Below are 18,172 nucleotides of genomic sequence, written 5' to 3'. Positions count from 1 at the left end.
GTCGCCGTGGAAGTGACGGCCATGGATACGCTGCTGGCCCCGGCCGCCGCCCCCCCACCGCCGCCGCCGCCGCCCCCGCCCCCCCCGCCCCCGCCGCCATCCCTCTCGCCCTCCTCGCCCTTCCCCATCGGCTGCTCCGACAACGCCCGGCGCAGCCGCCTGAGGAAGCTGAACTGGGAGCGCATCCCCAAGGAGAAGGTGGAGGGCAGGAAGAGCGTGTGGAGCGGGGCGGCCACCGAGGAGGACGAGTTCCCCATCGACCTCCACTCGCTGGACGAGCTGTTCAGCCAGAAGGACAGCAGCAAGCACCAGGTTCGAGGCGGCGCGAGGAGGCGCTGCTCGGCCCTGCTGCGCTCCAGGTCACCCCAGGACAGCACCGCCGAGCAGGTCGGCAGCGGCGACAACCTGCATCACATTTCAATCTTCTGTTCTTCCAAATATCCCGGCATATAATTCATGTCAAAAATCGCTCACTTCGTCCCTTCACAGATCTCGTTGTTGGACTCCAAGCGCAGCATGAACATCGGGATATTTCTACGTCAGTTCAAGACGTAAGCCCCCTTCCTTCTCTCTGCCTATCCCGTCACATTTTCAACACGTTTCCAAGTTATTAGACGAAGCTGTTGCAACCAGTTGGTGCTCTTTCGTTAGTTGGAGAATTGTGCCCAGGAGACCGACACTTCACACTTCACGGATTGACGAGAGTGAATGGTCTCCTGTCAGGAAGGTGTGTGTGTGTGTGTGTGTGTGTGTGTGTGTGTGTGTGTGTGTGTGTGTGTGTGTGTGTGTGTGTGTGTGTGTGTGTGTGTGTGTGTGTGTGTGTGTGTGTGTGTGTGTGTGTGTGAGACGAGTCGAGAAACTTTAGACCATATTGAAGTGGGGACAGGTGTGGGAGAGGGAGAGGTGTTGCCCAGAGCAGCTGGATTTTGGCTCTTAGAGGAGACCGGTGGATGAAGGGCGGGTTGGAGGAGGTCTCCCCCAGGGGGTCAGAGTTGACACCTGCTGAGGCCCATTGGGAGCCTCCGAGGTGTAAAAACATCCCCCGCAGAGACAGACCCCACCGGGGGGTGCTTGTCATATTCATCGATCCCACGAAGCAGCTGGCCTCAGCATTTTTAACCCCATTGAAGCTAAATTACATTTTAATTTTAGGACGGGGGGGCTTTTTTGTAAGGATGTTTATGTCCTTTCATCACCGTGGCTCAAAGCTGGAATCTCGTCATGTCTGCACGTGTACGTTATTGCGCACCGGAGCGTCAGTTGTGCAAATTTTAATTGAAGAGCAAGTCTCCAGAGCTGGATTTGTCAAGACTTGCAGGGAAATCCATCCATTATGTGGAAAGCAGCCTCTTGTGTACACAAAAAAACATTTGCTTTGTTTAGAGCCTTTTTTTGTTTGTTTTGCTTTTCATGGGAAAGACGGTGGCTGCGCAGATGCACTGATTTTTGAAATATGGGCGTAGCTTGGAAGCGATTCGTCGTGTTGCATCCAGTGCTTTTGTTCGTCGTATAACTGACAAGCTGTGGATGACAACCACTCTCCTTTTGTTGAGCCCTTTGAGTGTCTATTAAAATAGTAGTAAAGAAGGATATTGTATCCTTTGTCAATCTGCTTTTGTTGATGGGGAATGTTAGAGTTAGACGAATAATTCTCAAGTGATATAGTAAGTGATAAGTATTGAGTTCAGTGTCTATAAAATACATGAGGAAATAAATCTTGTTGGCAGATGGAATATGTATATAGAAATATATATCTTCATGTATCATGAAACTGTGAGGGGTCCTGTGAGTGAAGAAAGAGTGGGAGAGGATAATCAAAGAGTGTGTGTGTGTGTGTGTGTGTGTGTGTGTGTGTGTGTGTGTGTGTGTGTGTGTGTGTGTGTGTGTGTGTGTGTGTGTGTGTGTGTGTGTGTGAGAGTTGTGTTGGAGTGGAGGGCAGATGTGTCACCCGCAGGAAATGAGACAGAGGTCAGGGGCAGCTTAGTTTCTGCCCTCCCAAAGTGACACATTGAACTCTAACTTGTGTGTGTGTGTGTGTGTGTGTGTGTGTGTGTGTGTGTGTGTGTGTGTGTGTGTGTGTGTGTGTGTGTGTGTGTGTGTGTGTGTGTGTGTGTGTGTGTGTGTGTGTGTGTGTGTGTGTGTGTGTGTTCTTCGCATGTGTGACGAGCCGCCTATTTGGCGTCAACATCCACCCACCCCACAGTCTGGCTGATAAGATGGGGATACGACTCAGTGTGTGTTTGTGTGATCGTGGTAGAACAAGTCATCTCACTACACACATCATGACCCACGATCTGGTTCCTCGTCGAGTTTTTGAGGCTCGACTGAGTTTAAAGTGTTGTTGTGTGTTCCAGGGTGATGTCATGGTAAAAACCAGGGTGTTGTCTCCTCCTCTCCCGCAGCCCTGCCAAGGAGATTGTGCAGGATATCCGCCAGGGGGCTGGCGAGCGCTGGGGGGCCGAGAAGCTCACGGAGCTCTGCAAGCTGCTGCCGGACAACGAGGAGGTAAAGTAAAGAAACGTGCCGGTGTGTTCTTGTGGCAGAGAGCTGACCCCCCTCAACCCCGCCATCATCTGGCTCTCATTAGTGTGATCAAGAGTTTGCCATTACACCACAGCCTCCCATGTGGAGCTGAAAGATATTGGAAGTGACTGTTAACGACATATCGGTTTCAGTATTTCATACTTTACCTCCTCGCATCCATCCATCCATCCGTCCATCCATCCGTCTGTCCATCCAGCTGCTTTCCAGATTTTCACCCAATTCCTTGTGCTCTGGCAGGAGTCCCGCCTGAGGAAGTTCAAGGGGGAGCGCGTAAGGCTGGGAGAGCCGGACTTTTTCATGCTGCTGCTGGTGGAGGTCCCCAGGTAGAACCACCCCCTCCCACCACCACCACTGCCCCCCACCACCCAGTACCCGGACATTTAGACTTTTTAGATTTTTTAGATTTTTTTTCTCCAAACTAACCACCCATACGTTCCAGCATCTACGACAACTTTGGCTCTGGTGACCTATAAGGGTATTAAGGGTTTTCATTGCAGGCTCATCTATCCTCTTTTTCTTCGCGCTGGCACTTGTTTGTCTGTTTATCTTTCACTTTGCGTCACCTTGGAACCGGTGATTGATCCAGCTAACCTTTTCCTCTCTGTCATCGCTCACCCCCCCCCCCCCCCCCCCCACACTCTCTCTCTCTCTCTCTCTCTCTCTCTCTCTCTCTCTCTCTCTCCCTCTCTCTCTCTCACTTCCTCCTCCGTCTCCTCATTGACCGCCCCCCCGCCTATTCTCCTGCCTCCATTTAGCTTTCGCTTGCGTCTGGACGGCATGATCCTGCAGCAGGAGTTTGACCCCGCGGTGACCTCTCTGTGTGTGGCGGCCAGATGTCTGAGGGAGGCGGCGAGAGGTAAAGTAGCAGCGGGGAGCGAAGGGCCTCCTCGCCGCCAATGTGCGACGCGTCCTTTTAGCCCCGCTTTCAGAGTGTGGAGTTAAGAGTTGAGAGGGGTCAAACGAGAAAAACGAAAATGCATGTGGCGCAACATGGTATCTTTTAAGTTAAATTTATTGCATAGAGTGTGGATAGGAAATGAGTTACATGAAATTCATGTACCCCTCTTATGTCAATAAATAGTTATGTAGTCAGTTATATAGTTTGATGGCTATATCCAGCCTTTACGTTAAAATGAACAATCAAAATGAGTTTGTTCCGCCAGGTGCATTTACATGTACGAGGGATTTGTCATTGCGATTATTGATGCGTTTCTACAGATGATAGCATTTTTAAAAATCTTGACCGTCCGAGAAAAAAATAAATATGTGTGTGTGTGTGTGTATATATATATATATATATATATATATATATATATATATATATATATATATATATATATATATATATATATATATATATATATATATATATATATATATATAGTTAAGTTAAAAATATTATTCAATAGTAATACAATCAAAAGTAAAATTGCCAAATATACACATACACAGTAATTGCACGATAAATCTTACAAATTGCAGCATTTTTCAATGACTTTGCTCATTTAACTAAATAAACTTTCTTGAGGGTGTCTGTCAACTTAATTTCCCCCGTGTCTTTGTTCTCTTCACTCCCCCAGAACTATTAAGCTGTCCTGAGTTGCACTCTATTCTTCGCCTGGTGCTGAAAGCAGGCAACTATATGAACGCTGTAAGTGCTTTTTCTCTCTCCTCCTTTATTTGTAATCTCTTTCCTTGGACCGGCGAGATTAAAGCCCCAAACAGTCCCTTTATCTTCGCACAATGAGCCGGGCTTCGCGGGATCTTGGTGTGTGTTCAGGAGCGTCGCTGTGGCGGCGCACCTGGGTTCTTTAACCGTGTTTGTCTAAAGACATCACATGCGGCGCTGTTTCGTGTCGTGCCGTGTTAAGCCCGACCTTGTGCTTGTCCTTCCCAGGGTGGATACGCGGGGAACGCCGCTGGTTTCCGAATCTCCTCGCTGCTTAAACTGGCCGACACCAAAGCCAACAAGCCCGGCATGAACCTGCTGCATTTTGTGGCCATGGTAAGACTGAAGGCTAGGTCGTAAAAACAGGGAACATCCTGTCATACTCAGCAGGTGCTGGATGAGGCAAGGGCAATAAAAAGGAAAACAACAACTGTTTACTCACTGTTTACTCACTATTCTCTGGTTCAAACAAAGAGGGGCAATTTGATGAGATGGGTTGTTTTAGGTTGGGTGATATAGAGGTTAAAGGTATGTCTCTGTTCAACGGCATGAATTGAAGATTATAGATGGATAGATAGAGAGAGAGAATAATCCTTGAGTGAATCTAAAAATTAACAAAAAAATTGGGAAATAATTTCCAATATATATTACAATAAACCTAAACAGTGACTAAATAAATGTACAGAATACAATAAATATAAAAGATAACAATACATTAAAAAAATAGCAATAATAAATATTCTCAAACTATATAGATTTAATTTTTATTTATAGTTATGTTTTATTTTTATTTTATTTTTATTTTTTTTTTAAGATTATTGCCCAGCCCTAAGAGGGAACAATACTTTTCCGGTGAATACTTGAGCGACGCCCACATCCTTGTAATTTACACCAGTTTTTTATGAGCGTATTTGTTTTCATGGAAAAATTCTCTCCCAGGGACTTAAGTTTGGAGTTTCAAGGAGTTTTAAGAGTTGAAAATCATACAAATTATCTGGTACGAGTGATTCCATCAGTACGAGTGAAACAAGGACTTGCTTCTCGTCTAAAACAATAGCTGGATAAGCGTTTGTTTCTGTCTCCGCAGGAAGCTGTGAAAAAGGACCAGGGACTGCTGTCGTTTCCCAGCCAACTAGGCCATGTGGGCTCTGCCTCTAGGTCTGTCACAAAATACCAATCCCAGCAAACGCAATAGGGGAAACCTGACGTCTGACGGGGAAACCGCTCAATTCCTGTCTAGTATCGATACAAGCCAAATGACTAAAACACGCCACATATCTATTTCACGAAACGGAACCCAGCTATGAGCAATAGCTAGCCGGCCGTCCGAAAGTGGGTCATGACAGCAGTGATTTTTTTTTTTTTTTTTCCTTTTCCGAGCCGAGTTTTGGCTCTGCTGGAGTTCACCCTAGTTATCCCAAAACATTTCCCACCCACGAAAAAAAGAGAGAGTATTCACTGTGCTTGAGTTGTGATCAGTTACACACACATTTTTAAATGCCGTGACCCATCCAATACTAAAATCCTAATTGTGTATTTTTCATACTCAAGGTTGTGTGAAGAGTCCGTGTATGAGGATTTATCCAAGTTGCAAGGCCGGGTGGTGGCCCTCAACGTCGACATCCGGACGGAGGCGGAGATCCAAAAGCAGACGCAGCCCTTCCTGGAGGTACCAACCACATGGTGTCCTGAACCAATCTCAGGTGTTTTAACACCATGTTTGACTTCTGAATTCACCTCTTCCCCACGTCTTTTTCCCTGTTTGTCTTTAGGTGGCCGAGGAGCGCCTGAAGGAGGTGGAGGACGAGGTGGAGGGCATGCGGATGTCCAGCCAGGCCCTGGTGGAGTTCTTCTGCGAGGACGACAGCACGTTCAAGCTGGAGGAGGCGTGCCGGGTGTTCAGCTCGTTCTGCCACCGTTTCCAAAAAGCCGTCCAGGAGAACGCGGAGCGGGAGGTGAAGGAGCAGAGGCGGTTAGAGCGCGAGCGGGAGATGGGGGAGAAGCGTCGCTCTGTCGCGGCGTGCTCGGGGCCGGAGCTCGGCCTGAGCCTGGCGAGGGAGGCAGGCGGCCCCGACGGCCAGGATGACCTGGAGAGGCTCCTGGAGAGGAACCTGAGCCACACCTGGAGCCGTCGCAGCCTAAGGAGCTCCGAATCCCGCCGCCACTCCCACCACCTCTACAACTACACGGCTCACCTCCAGACCTCCTCCACCTTCAAGACCTTCCCGGAGTTGGGGAGCAGCCCGACGTCGACCGCGGACCACCCCGTCGACATCTCCGACCACCGCGTTCCCTCTGTGCTCTACGGCTCCTCCGAGGCCGACGGCAGAACTTCCCTTATTGAGCCAAAAATGGCATTTGTTGGAGGGAGCGCGACCCAGTCCGGTCCATGCCAAGTTGGCTCCCAGAGCGTGGCGGTCTTCCAGGTCCCGTCCGTTGCAAAGTTTAAATCTCAGCGTGAGGGCACCTTCATGGTCCCGCAGCGAATGACCGACGGCGTTTCCTATGAGACACCGCAGACGTTTGAACCCAAAAATGAAGTGACTCAGATCTCGCACGGACTGGCCTCAGTGACGGATGAAGCTTCGCTCGGCCAAAGCTCCGCTCCCGTAACCGCCTCGGCCGCCCCCCTCGGTGTCAAAGGTCAGAGGTCCGCTGTGAGACACAAGTTTGGCTTGTCCGTGAAAGATGCTCCTTGTCCGGCTCCGATGAAAACCAAGTCGAAAGACTCTCCCGTCTCGGAGTCAGCACAGGACTCTATTCATATCGCTGGAATTTACTCTCACGGCGGGACCGGGCCTGTGACTTACCAGCTCTCTGAGAGTCAGTTTGAATCCTCTGTGGATGCGTCTGATGTCTCACTGCCACAAACTCAACAAAGTGCAGTTGACCATAGCATACCTCCACCTGACATGGATCTAATAGAACAGAGAGCCACACAAATGGCCTCCACACCTGTTAAAGAGAACTGGATACCCTCGGGTCCGCCCGAGCTCAGCCCCCAGCGGGCCCACGAGTACCCCGAGTTGCCCAATCCGGAGAGTGAGATGGAGAGGTCGTATTCCCGCGTGGGCGAGACCCTGGAGTGCCACACGCTGGTGAAAGGCCTGCGGTCCTACGACGCGTTGTCACCCCCGACCTCGCCGCTCCAGCGCCCGGCACCCAGCCTCTGCTCCAAGTGGAGGAAAGAGCGCGAGGTCGACCTCCAAGAGGGGCCCGGGTCGGGGTCTCAGATGGTGAAGGAGGAGACGGGGGCCTCGAAAGTCCCCGCCCGCAGCGGCGCGGGGGCGAAAAGGGGACTGGTCCAGCGCGTAGGGCCGTCCAATAGCACCGGCATCCCCAGGGTACGCTCTAAAACCGAGCCTTCCGGTGGAATCCCTCAATCTGCCGTCGATCAAACCCCGGCACCTCGCCCGGCCCGCCTGTCAGTCCCCCGTAACAAATCCATGCGGTCGTCCCCTATAGCCAAGCCCGCTGGCGATCTTGCGGAAGTGAAACGAAGCAACAGCACCAGGGAGCGGGTGCCAGCGAAAAGCGAAGCGCAGCAGGCTCCGGGGAAACCATCGCTGGCCCGCAGGATGTCTGACAGATCTCTACCGGAGAAGGTCTCCACTGGCAGTGGCCCGGCCCTGTTCGTGAGAGGCTCTCCGCTCCGGGTGTCCAAGCGGCTGGCCCCGACCTTCCAGGGCCAGGCCGGCGCCCAGCCGCGCACCTCCCACAGCCCGTCCTCCGCCACGGCCAAGACCATCCGCACGGCCGTCATATCCGCAGCCAAGGACAAGGCGGCAAAGACGGCGAGCGCCGATGTTCCTGCCGCTGCCGGCTCTAAAACCCCCAACGCCTCTCGCATCCCCGGCCCCAAAATGCCTCGACCTCCTGCGGCTCCTCCGCTGTGGAGGTGATCCAAGCCGACGTGGTTCTCCTACAAGTTTTAGGTGTAAAATGACCTGCAAACAGGGCTACTCCATTCAATTTCCATGCCACCCACACCTCTGTCGCCCATTTATTTTTCTGCGTACACAAATGCGATGGCTCTAAGTGTAAAGAGGATCTTTTCGCTACATTCTACCTCTGTACACCCGTGTTAGTGTCCTGTGCCGGGAATAGGACGTGACAAGTCGACCCAGCGTCAAGTTCAGTGAATTCATCCAAGTAAAATGTTTTCCAGCATCTTTGCTTGAGATCTTGAGTTCTTGTTGTGCACAAGAGCTGTGTTTCTTCAATTGTTCCCTTCAGTCGTCGACGTTAAAAGTATTCTTGTTTGTTTGTCTTTAATTAAGAAAAAAAGTATTTCTCAACTTGTTTAAACCTTTGGAATATTGCGAATGGGATGCAAAGTGATTCTTTTTCTTTATTTTTTTGATTTGCCTTTCCTTGCATGCGTTTGTTCCAGTCAGTATGATATTGAACTATGATATTAACGGAACATCCTCATCCCGAGAGGCTTCATCACTTTTAAAGCACTTTACAAATTTGAGAGGTGGCCACACAGACAATTATTCTTATTCGTGTTTTTTTTTTTTGGGGGGGGGGGTTTTGTGGGTTTTTTTTTTTTTTATAATATTGAAAGCATCTCATAATTTAATTGAATAACATTTGTTATTTACAAGATGTGCATATGTAAATAAAAAGAAGATGAAAAATAAAGATGAAATAAAGGCTGTAATCAAAATAGTTGAACGGTGTCATGGTCGTCAGCTCAGTGTTTGGTAAGAATCACGGCTGTTTTCTTTGTTGTGGCCTTTTGAAAGCATCGCAATTTGGAGGCTTTGTCTTAAAATACCATAATACACACATTTACAAAATACTGTGAGTGTGACGTGCGTGTAGGCAGCTGCCATTTGAACCCTGTCTTCACTCTCTTCATGCCTCGACTGTATCGCTTGACTCCCTCCCTCCCCGGTTTGTATCCGTTGCCGTGGAGACGCCGCAGGCTTCCCTGGGACTCCGCTCGCCGAATAGCCGGGTGTGGGGGTCGGGGGGGTCTGTGGGTGCAGGGCCCCAGCAGGAAATCTCTCTCTCTGAGGGCCACGGTGACGCCAGTGCCCCTTGGGAACGGCAATAAACCGGTGCCCCATTGTGCTCCCGAGTGTTCTGCTGTCGGCCGGTTTTTGGCCTCTGAACCCGTGACGTCACGGGTGGGGCCCCCGGGAGGGTGCGGGGCCCCTGGGGGGTGCGGGGGCCTTCGGGGGGGAGGGGGGCCCAGTGGGGTGCGGGCCCAAACACTCGAGAGCGGTGCCTCTTCTAAGCGGCTGCCGTGAAGTCTTCAAGTGGCCATGCATTAAGTTCAGACATAAATGAGACCAACATTTAAAATGTATTTACATTTTTTTTCCTGCAACGTTCACTGTATTTTATGTCCTTATTTGTACTTGCATGTATACATATTTTATATATATATATATATATTTTAGGTTATATTCCTCACTTTTTTGTTTTCAATTGAGCACTATCATTTTTTTATTTCGATTTCACAAAGCAAAATGTCGCGAGATGGAACGTCTTCCCCAAATGAAAGGCTCAGCAGCACCATCTAGTGTTAAGAGGGATGATTGTTATTGATTCGAGAAGGGGGGGGAGACTACAAATCCCGTGATGCTCTGCGCGGCGGCAGCGTCGAGGTTACGTAATGGTTACGTAAAGTTCCCCGGATGCGGCTGTGAGAGACTGTTCGAGGCGAAAAGAGCTTGGAAGCTAAGTGGCGGTAAGTCGTTAAACTACTTCAAATGCGCCTGCAACGTAGAGCCCGGCAGCCTGAGTCATAAAACTACATTTATAAGGAATATGTGAAAGGCTTTTTTTGAGGGCGCGAATATATTACACCAAGTTTCCCCACAAACTTACTTTTAACTTGTTTGCTAACTATGTAGCCGCTAGGCTAGTTCCTTAGCTTGATGCTATCGTTAGCTAATGAGGGAACGCCTAGTGACCTAGCTTGGGACTCTAATGGGTGTTAACGCAGCCAGTGCAGTGATTACTGAAGTGCTTATAATAATTGCTGTTGTTCACAGTTAGTGCAGTAAACAACCGCATTTCAAGCTAACAGGCCAGTCAATGAACGTTGCCTGCGTTGCCTGTCTCATTCGTTAATCAGTTAGCCTGGTTAGCGCCTCAGCTCCACAGATCCACAGGGTGTTCACAGCACCGGGTGATGTCAGGTTTCCAGACATTTGTGGTCACATAGCCACAACCGCAACTCTGTTATTTAGGTCAGTTGATGTAATGATCTGTTTAGAATCTGCTTAATGATCTGTTTAGAATCTGTCTTACCTGCACATTGGTAAACCCGGGCCCTTATTACACTTTGCAGGTGCTGCAGCCCCAGCAGTTCGTAGGATGCAGACCATTAAGTGTGTGGTTGTGGGTGACGGGGCGGTGGGTAAAACCTGCCTGCTCATCTCCTACACCACCAACGCCTTCCCCGAGGAGTACATCCCCACAGTGTTCGACAACTACAGCGCCCAGATGAGTGTGGACGGCCGCACGGTCAGCCTCAACCTGTGGGACACGGCCGGCCAAGAGGAGTACGACCGCCTGCGCACGCTGTCCTACCCCCAGACCAACGTCTTCATAATTTGCTTCTCCATTGGCAGCCCTTCCTCCCATGCCAATGTCAGACACAAGTGGCACCCGGAGGTGTCCCACCACTGCCCCAACGTGCCCATCCTGCTGGTGGGCACCAAGAGGGATCTGAGGGGCGATGCTGAAACAGTGAAGAAGCTGAAGGAGCAGGGTTTGGCCCCCACCACACAGCACCAGGGCAACGCCCTGGCCAAGCAGATCGGCGCCGTCAAGTATATGGAGTGCTCCGCCCTGCTGCAGGAGGGCGTCAGGGAGGTCTTTGCCGAAGCGGTGAGGGCGGTGTTGTACCCCGTCACGAAAAAGAACACCAAGAAGTGCGTGCTGTTGTAATGAATGATTCCTGGACTCGGACTGCAGAGGAGTGCAGAAGGGCCTTCTCCCTGCCTCCACAAGCTTAGACATTGAGTTCAGCTTCTCTGTTACTCCTCTTCCCTATTCATCTCCCAGAGGATTTCATTCCATGGCCATCATCACCAAAGTGACTATGCCAAAATGGGGGAGAGGGGGCTACAGAGTGGATTTCCTCTCTCGGTCTTGTATCTTTTTAACGTTTGATATTTACACCGTTTTTATTCCAGTTCCATCAGTTCTAGATTAATAGCTACTCTGCTTTGCCCTATAAAGTCTCATGCTGATCATGTTTGTCTCAAGCCATAATAATAATAGAAGAAACAAACAACTAAATTGCCCTGTTGGAATGGAGAGCAGGGGGAGAGAGACAGAGAGAGAATCTGCCTTTTTTTCCTGGTAGAGAAATAACGACTACCTCATACTTGCATCTAGGATGCATTTCAACAGCCTTGAGCAACTTCACAAGCTAGACTCCCTCTAGTTTCCTGTTCGGGCGGAGGGAGAAAAAAATTAAACAAGCAGTTCTTCTCATTTCAAGCCAATCGGATCTCGACATGTGTTGATGTGTCCCAGGTAGAAGCCAGTTCCCTCTGATGAGTGTGGTGAACGGTGACGCTCAGCAGAGCGCCTTTCTGTAGCCGTGCCCTTCCAGCGCCAGCCACGCTCTCTTGTTGCCATGGTCGGGGGAGCCAGCCGGCCCCCGGAGATAAGCGGAACCATTAAAAGCAGCCGACCGTTTGCCCTCCCCAGTAATGTAGGCGCGGTTGTCCGTATCGCTCTGCTATATTAATCCACATTGGCACAGGGTTCTCTGAGCTGTCACAGTAAAGGAAAATAAATCGCTCATTCTCAAACTAAAGTACCACTCCTCCTCTGTCTTGTGCCGGTTAAACCACTCTTCAATGTAACCCTTGGTCAGGAAACGGTTATCACGTCGTAACCAATCTATCCCTGAAAAGGTTTTTGTTTTGTCAGCAATGGTATTTCTAACTCATGACTGGTCAAAACCAAAGTTAAATATATATTTTTAACCTATGTTGAATCGATCAGTGAATCGTATGTTTTGTAGTTAACACTTTTGATAAACAGGAACTTCATACATTTTTTTTCCTCCAATGGCCATTAAATTATTGCCTTGCGTATTTTAAGTTCAGTATATATATATATTTTTTAAATTGCCTCTAACATTGTTTTTCCCCAATTGTTTGTATCGCCCAAATTTGTTTTAACTGACTCGATCGGCTTGCGCTAGGCTTCAGAGTGCTCTGTATCAAACTGTATGGGTTAGCTAAACATCCTTTCATCTCGCAAAACGCATTGTGCAAGCTTCGCCTGCCGCTTTGTGCCAGTTTTCTGCAGCAGCAGTTTAGCTCCGACATCAAAGGTGCCTGGTGTGTCGGGTGCCTTATCTAAACCAAAGACTGTAGCCGTGCCTCCCATCAAGATCAATAGCTCCTTTTACTGCGCTACAAGTGCCGCCAGACAGTTCTGCAAAGGAGCAGCAACCACTTCTGGTTTTGCTTTCACACAGATTTTTGGAATCTTTATGCAATGTTTCCTGCCTTTACACACTCGGCTCTTTGCGACAGCGGTGCTAAACAGACAAGCCTGAAGGGGAAACGGTGGCCCGCAAAATCTTCAATAGGTTCAACTGTGTTGCCAGCTCCACTCGTGCGGCAGCCTTGTCCTTAAATATACAGCATGGCCGGGGGTTGTTATCGGAAAGTGCCTTGCTCCCCTCTATTTTTAGGAATGTGATGCCTTTTTTTACAAAATGTTTTTAAAAATGCTAATTGGTTCCTTGTTGATACCAATAACTGTCAGTAATAACAGTAAGTATTACTGTATCTGTTTTTTTTGTTTTGTTTTTATGTGAACAGGGCATCTTATAAGTAAGTCATGAATGTGGCCTGTGTACATTTTTGAAAAAATGAAGCATGACACAAGTTGTCTTTGTGCAACCGCAGCGGTGTGTTTTTGTCTGAGGTCTGTGGAAACCAGCATCAGTTTTCCCCAGGTCAGCGTGATGGTGGTGAAGTAAATGGGATTGTGTGATGTGGCAACATGTGAAACTGCGGTCGCCTGTTATTTCTTTTATTTGTATTTTTTTTATTTTTTTTTCCCTCCTCAGTTATGTCCCAATTTCACTGATTCTCTGTCTTAAGTGGAACACACACCTGTGGCCTTTGTTTGATGTCCCGGAGCTGTCTGTACGCTACCGTGTGCGTGGTACTACACTTTTACACTGGGAACTTGATTTGTAGAAATCTTATTTGTAATTTTATATATAACAAAAGCATATTTGTATAAATGAACTAACAGTGAGATGATTTTAAATTATGCCAAATAAAATGGTAGTTAAACCCCAAATATTTTTTTCTACTTTTAGATGATTAAAGTTTTCACTCTATCTGTCGAAGATATGAGCATTTAACACAGTGATGACGGCAAAGCAAGATTCAAAATTATCTTTAAAATTCAGCCAAAGCCAGTCCGTTCCCCATTTGTCATGTTGTTCCTCTTGTTGATCCCATTACCAGTCCTGAACACTAGATGGACACAGACCTCTTTGTTAACTCCCAGCTCTATGTTGCCCGTCCTTTATCTCTTTATTCGGCCAGCCCATTCAGAGTTAATGGACTGTGGCCACCCCGCTCTCGGGGCCATCATTCAACCCGGACACCCACAAGTTCAATCGGTCGTAACGGCTTGAAAACTCAATATGCCCGAACTGTGAAAGATCCCTACAATCTTTACAGGCGGCTTCTCTTGACACATGAGATATTTGTGTAACTCCACTGCAGCTGTGTTCGGGCCCCGTTTCCGCCCTCCGACCGAGAGGTAGTCCTTAGACGTCTTCATTTCCAAGGCATTGCCGACTGCAGAAGTTGTTGGTTTTATAATCGGCATCATTGGGCGGAGGGTCTCCTGGTGAACCTGAGTGGAAGTGACGGCCCAGTGAGGGGAGATTGTGGAGGATCCGCTTCTACAATACGCTTAAGCGGGAGGCGCCTTCTAAGACTTGCAACGGGTTAGCTAAGGTCATCAGTTTTTAGATTAGGGAACGACTAGCAGAGGGGATATATCGGTGTTATCCGCACTCGACCTCGGAAGAAATGAGCTCAGGCGTCCAAGGACCTTGGGTGACCTGTCTCACTTATTCCTCCACCCATCATGGATAATGAGGTTTGAACCAGTAAATAGCAGAACTCATGCACTTGGAACTTCAATCACTCCCTGATAAAGTGGTTTCTGCAAATAGTTTAGCCATGCAGGTGTATATTTATTCTCTGAATAAAAAAACACATTTGTGATTGATTACTTTTGTCTGATTGAAATGCTTTGTAATTTAAGGTGTTGACGGCCCCTCATTCCACAAGAGGTAACTTTTCTCTATTTGCCGAACCGTGACTTCCACATTTCCCCCACGAAACACGAGCCGTTGGCGTCACGCGGCAGCGACGACTATTCGTCTTTTTGAAAAACCTCTTGTGATCGTGGCCTGTGAGTTTCAGCTGCGGTCTGACTTCTGTCAGAGCGCTATCCACCAAAAAAACAACCTAGAATTGACAAATGCAGCGTTGTATAGATGGTTTCATTGAGGCTTGGTAAGGTCCGTTCCAACACAAACAAAAATCAAAAAAGTTAATATTGCACCACCACAGTGACGACATTAAGTGTCCGAACGATTCAACCGCTCGGCTCCCCTCAGATCCGCCTAGGGCCTCATCCGTGCGGACGTACACCCCTGTTTCACATCCGCCTCCGTCTGGGGAAAAAAAATCAAAGCAGCGAGCGAGGACGAGCGCAAGCCTGCGGAAAAACCTTTCCACCGCGTGAGTCATCGGTGCGGAGCGAGTGGGAGGGCTGACCTCCACCGGAGCCTTGATCTGGGGCCTCTGTCTACCACCGCTCCGTCTCCCTTGTTCCTTCCCAACCCCTCGCACCGTGCGTTTGATGACGTCCGTGGCGCGGGGCCGGCGGGACGGGCGGCCTCCGGGCCCCCCGTTCAGCCAAAGTACGCGGGAGGCCCCTCGCCTCCCCTTTATTTTTTACTCAAAACGAAGCGGCGCGGGGCCTTGGTCTTCGTAGACAGCCTGCAGCACGAGAGATAACTGGGAGAGACGCGGCTCCGCATTTCAAATCAAACCGTTCCAGCGGGGAAGGGGGGGGTGGAGCCGCTGGACGCTCCCGACGACTGGGGGAGGAGCGGGAGATAAGGGAAGGAGAAAGGGACGAGCTGACCCTAACCCGCCCCTCCCGGCGCCCGACAGGTGGGTTTTTAAATGAGCTCTTTATTGTCACATCATGTTTTCCATTAGTATTCCAGGCGGGACGGAGTTTAGGTGGGAAGGGTCAAATTGGGAGAGGGGTCGGAGGGTGGAGAGCGGCAATAGGGCGGCGGAGCAGCATTCGAACGGGTCAAACAGCCTCCCAGTTCAGAACGGCGCCTCTGTCGCCTGAGAAACATCTGATGAATCAACACTGGAAGCAGGGGGGGGGAAAAAAAAAAAAAGCAAACATGATTTTCTTCCCGATAGCGTTCCCTCTGTTCATCTGCATATGCTAATTGGGAATTAAACCGGGCTGATTAGATTTTTGCTGTGTGGGCCGTGCAATATGCGCCCCTTTAAATCCACAAGCGGTTTTTCCTCATGCTCGTCGGCTCACGGACGTCTAATCAGGTGCGGAGAGGCCAGACGGCACGGCGCTTTAAAGCCGGTTAGTGCTCACACACTTCAGATCGACCGCGGACGCCAACGCCGCTGCGGACCGCTGATGGCGACGGCGGCGGCGGAAGGGATAAATGTACCGTGCAAGCGAGCGGATGAGACAAGTGAACTGTTTTAAACACAAAGGCGTGTGAAGACACCCCCCCACCAACCCCCAAATAAAAAAATACCCCCAGCGCGCGGCCTCCTGTCCCGTGGCGGCCACCGCCCAATTAGCAGCTGCATTCTCCGCGCAGTGACATCCTCTGTCTGAGCTGTCGAAGCGCTAAAACAACACGGCAGCCCGAAAAGCCAACGCCGCAGAGCCAAAAACAAACCACATCCCCTCGCCCCCCCCCCGCCCGCCCCGCCCCGCCCTCGCTCTGCCTTTGTCTGACTCCACTGGCCTGCGTCGGCGTCAGCGATCTGAGAGCTCCTTTTCACAAAACTGTCAATTCAGTCCGCGAGCGATAAGGTCACCCGGCTGTTCATAGCGCCCGGCCGTGATCCGGCTTGGCCCCCCGAACGCCGCGCGGCCCGGGGCGTGGCCCGGGGCCCTCTGCCGGGGAAGACGGCCCGTCGGCACCCTCGCCCGCCTCGCTTTCAGAGCGCCGGCTTTCGCGTATCAACTTGTGATTGCCCGGTCACAAAGGTGTACTTTGGCCTCCTGTGTTTGTCGAGGCAGAACCTCCTGCCGCTGCTTTGGTTACAGCTCCCCCCCTTTGATCGCCCCCTTTTCTCCCTCCCTTTGAGAAAGGGATTGTACCGTTCTCTCTCTCTCTCTCTCTCTCTCTCTCTCTCTCTCTCTCTCTCTCTCCTCTGTGAAGCCGATTGTAGGGCTTAACCCGGGACATGCGTCGCAAAAAAGCAGCATCTGGCCTCGGGGGGGTCTTTCCGGGGTTGTAAGCAATGAACTTCACAGCGGGTCTCGGCCAAAATGACGCACGACACACATTCCGCGGCTTCAAAAGATATTTCCCCCGACCACTTTGGTTTGGCGGGGCTGCCGACGCCGTGGAGGCGGACGACACTTCTTTCGGAGCACTTTCAGATCGCAAAAGCTGTGAAGGAGCGCGCTCACATCCCAAGGGCTAATCCAATTGTCTTTAGTCCCATGTGAGGAAAGGGGATTGGATCCTGTGCGTGCGTGCGTGCGTGCGTGCGTGCGTGCGTGCGTGCGTGCGTGTGTGTGTGTGTGTGTTTGTGTTTTAAAGGCTTACTGAAGGGTTGGGGGGCGGGTCAGCCTGTGCGGCTGAGCCTCCTCTGGACACAAGACATGTGACGAATGTTATGCTTGGTGCACAGTACACAAACCCGCACAGCCTGTTATAACTAGTTAAAAATAAAACGTTGGAACCTAACACGAAAACACACAAGAGGAAACCCGGTGGCCCGTTCAGAAACTCTGCTCTTGTCCCTGGCGGCTTATTTCACCGCTTTCCAATCGGTGGTTGCTGGTCTTTTTGAAATCCCCGACCCAAAGAAAAAAAGTGTTTCCTTTGCATCTGTTCCATTGCTACCGTTCTTTTGCAGCGCCCGTGTCCGTGCGGTAACATCCAGGTTTGTGCTGTTTTTCTTTTCAGATCATAACAACGACGACTCTTACCTCCCTTGCAATATTGTCAGTCTAGCAGGAACCGTCCTCATATCTGTGGGAAACGGTTCGACACGCACGGAAAAAAAATTAAAAATAAAAAAGAGGAAGAAAAATTACAGAGTTACAAGTTTTTGCACGTCACAAGGTTGTCGGGGGACGGCGGCTGGAGTCTCCGCGTGTCTGCCGGGTGTAGCAGCGTGTGGCGGCGGTGCTGGTGGTGGCGGTGGAAGACCGACAGCTTCCCTGACTGTGACCATGGAAACAGTCGTTTCGCCGCGCACGTTGGCATTCCGAACCCAACGGACTGAGTGCGGATGAGAGCGGAACTGCACGCAGACAGGTGAAGGGGGAGAGAGAGAGCGAGAGAGAGAGAGAGAGAGAGAGAGAGAGAGAAAGAGGAGGAGAGAGGAGAGGAAAGAGAAGATGAAGAAACGAGAGAGGGCGAGAGAGAGAGAGAACACTCTCACACACATTATCAGTGTGTGTGCTCCATCATCATTCATCTCAGCCACGATCACACCCCACCTCCCACCGCCCCTAAACCCTGAAAAGAAGAATGATCCTCCTTCTCCTCGTCTATCTATCTATCTATCTATCTATCTATCTATCTATCTGTCTTTCTATCTTTTTCCTGTTGCATGTGTCTGGGGGTGGGGGAGGAGCACGCTGGTGCAGTAATTGGCGCCGGCTCCCACTGGGTTTAAGTGTTAATCGGTA

The 18,172-nt window shown here is 50.0% G+C and overlaps 2 protein-coding genes across 2 annotated transcripts; both read left to right on the top strand.

Moving 5' to 3' along the window:
- Positions 1-8,702, top strand: fhdc2 (FH2 domain containing 2; the record flags this gene model as incomplete). The annotated part of the gene is made up of 10 exons (XM_080008043.1): positions 1-387; positions 490-551; positions 2,403-2,505; positions 2,782-2,867; positions 3,300-3,400; positions 4,125-4,195; positions 4,442-4,549; positions 5,301-5,371; positions 5,765-5,882; positions 5,986-8,702. Coding segments are annotated over 10 exons (3,237 nt in total), but the record flags the coding sequence as incomplete, so codon positions are not given.
- Positions 8,703-9,891: 1,189 nt separating this feature from the next.
- Positions 9,892-13,508, top strand: rhogd (ras homolog gene family, member Gd). Its single transcript, XM_080008748.1, has 2 exons — positions 9,892-9,917; positions 10,524-13,508. The coding sequence occupies exon 2, from the start codon at positions 10,550-10,552 to the stop codon at positions 11,123-11,125; it is 576 nt and encodes a 191-aa protein (XP_079864874.1). The 5' UTR covers positions 9,892-9,917; positions 10,524-10,549; the 3' UTR covers positions 11,126-13,508.
- Positions 13,509-18,172: the final 4,664 nt, after the last annotated feature.

The sequence above is a fragment of the Zeus faber genome (assembly GCF_960531495.2).
Source record: "Zeus faber genome assembly, chromosome: 10".
Lineage (NCBI taxonomy): Eukaryota > Metazoa > Chordata > Actinopteri > Zeiformes > Zeidae > Zeus > Zeus faber.
This window is presented reverse-complemented; position numbering and strand designations above follow the sequence as displayed.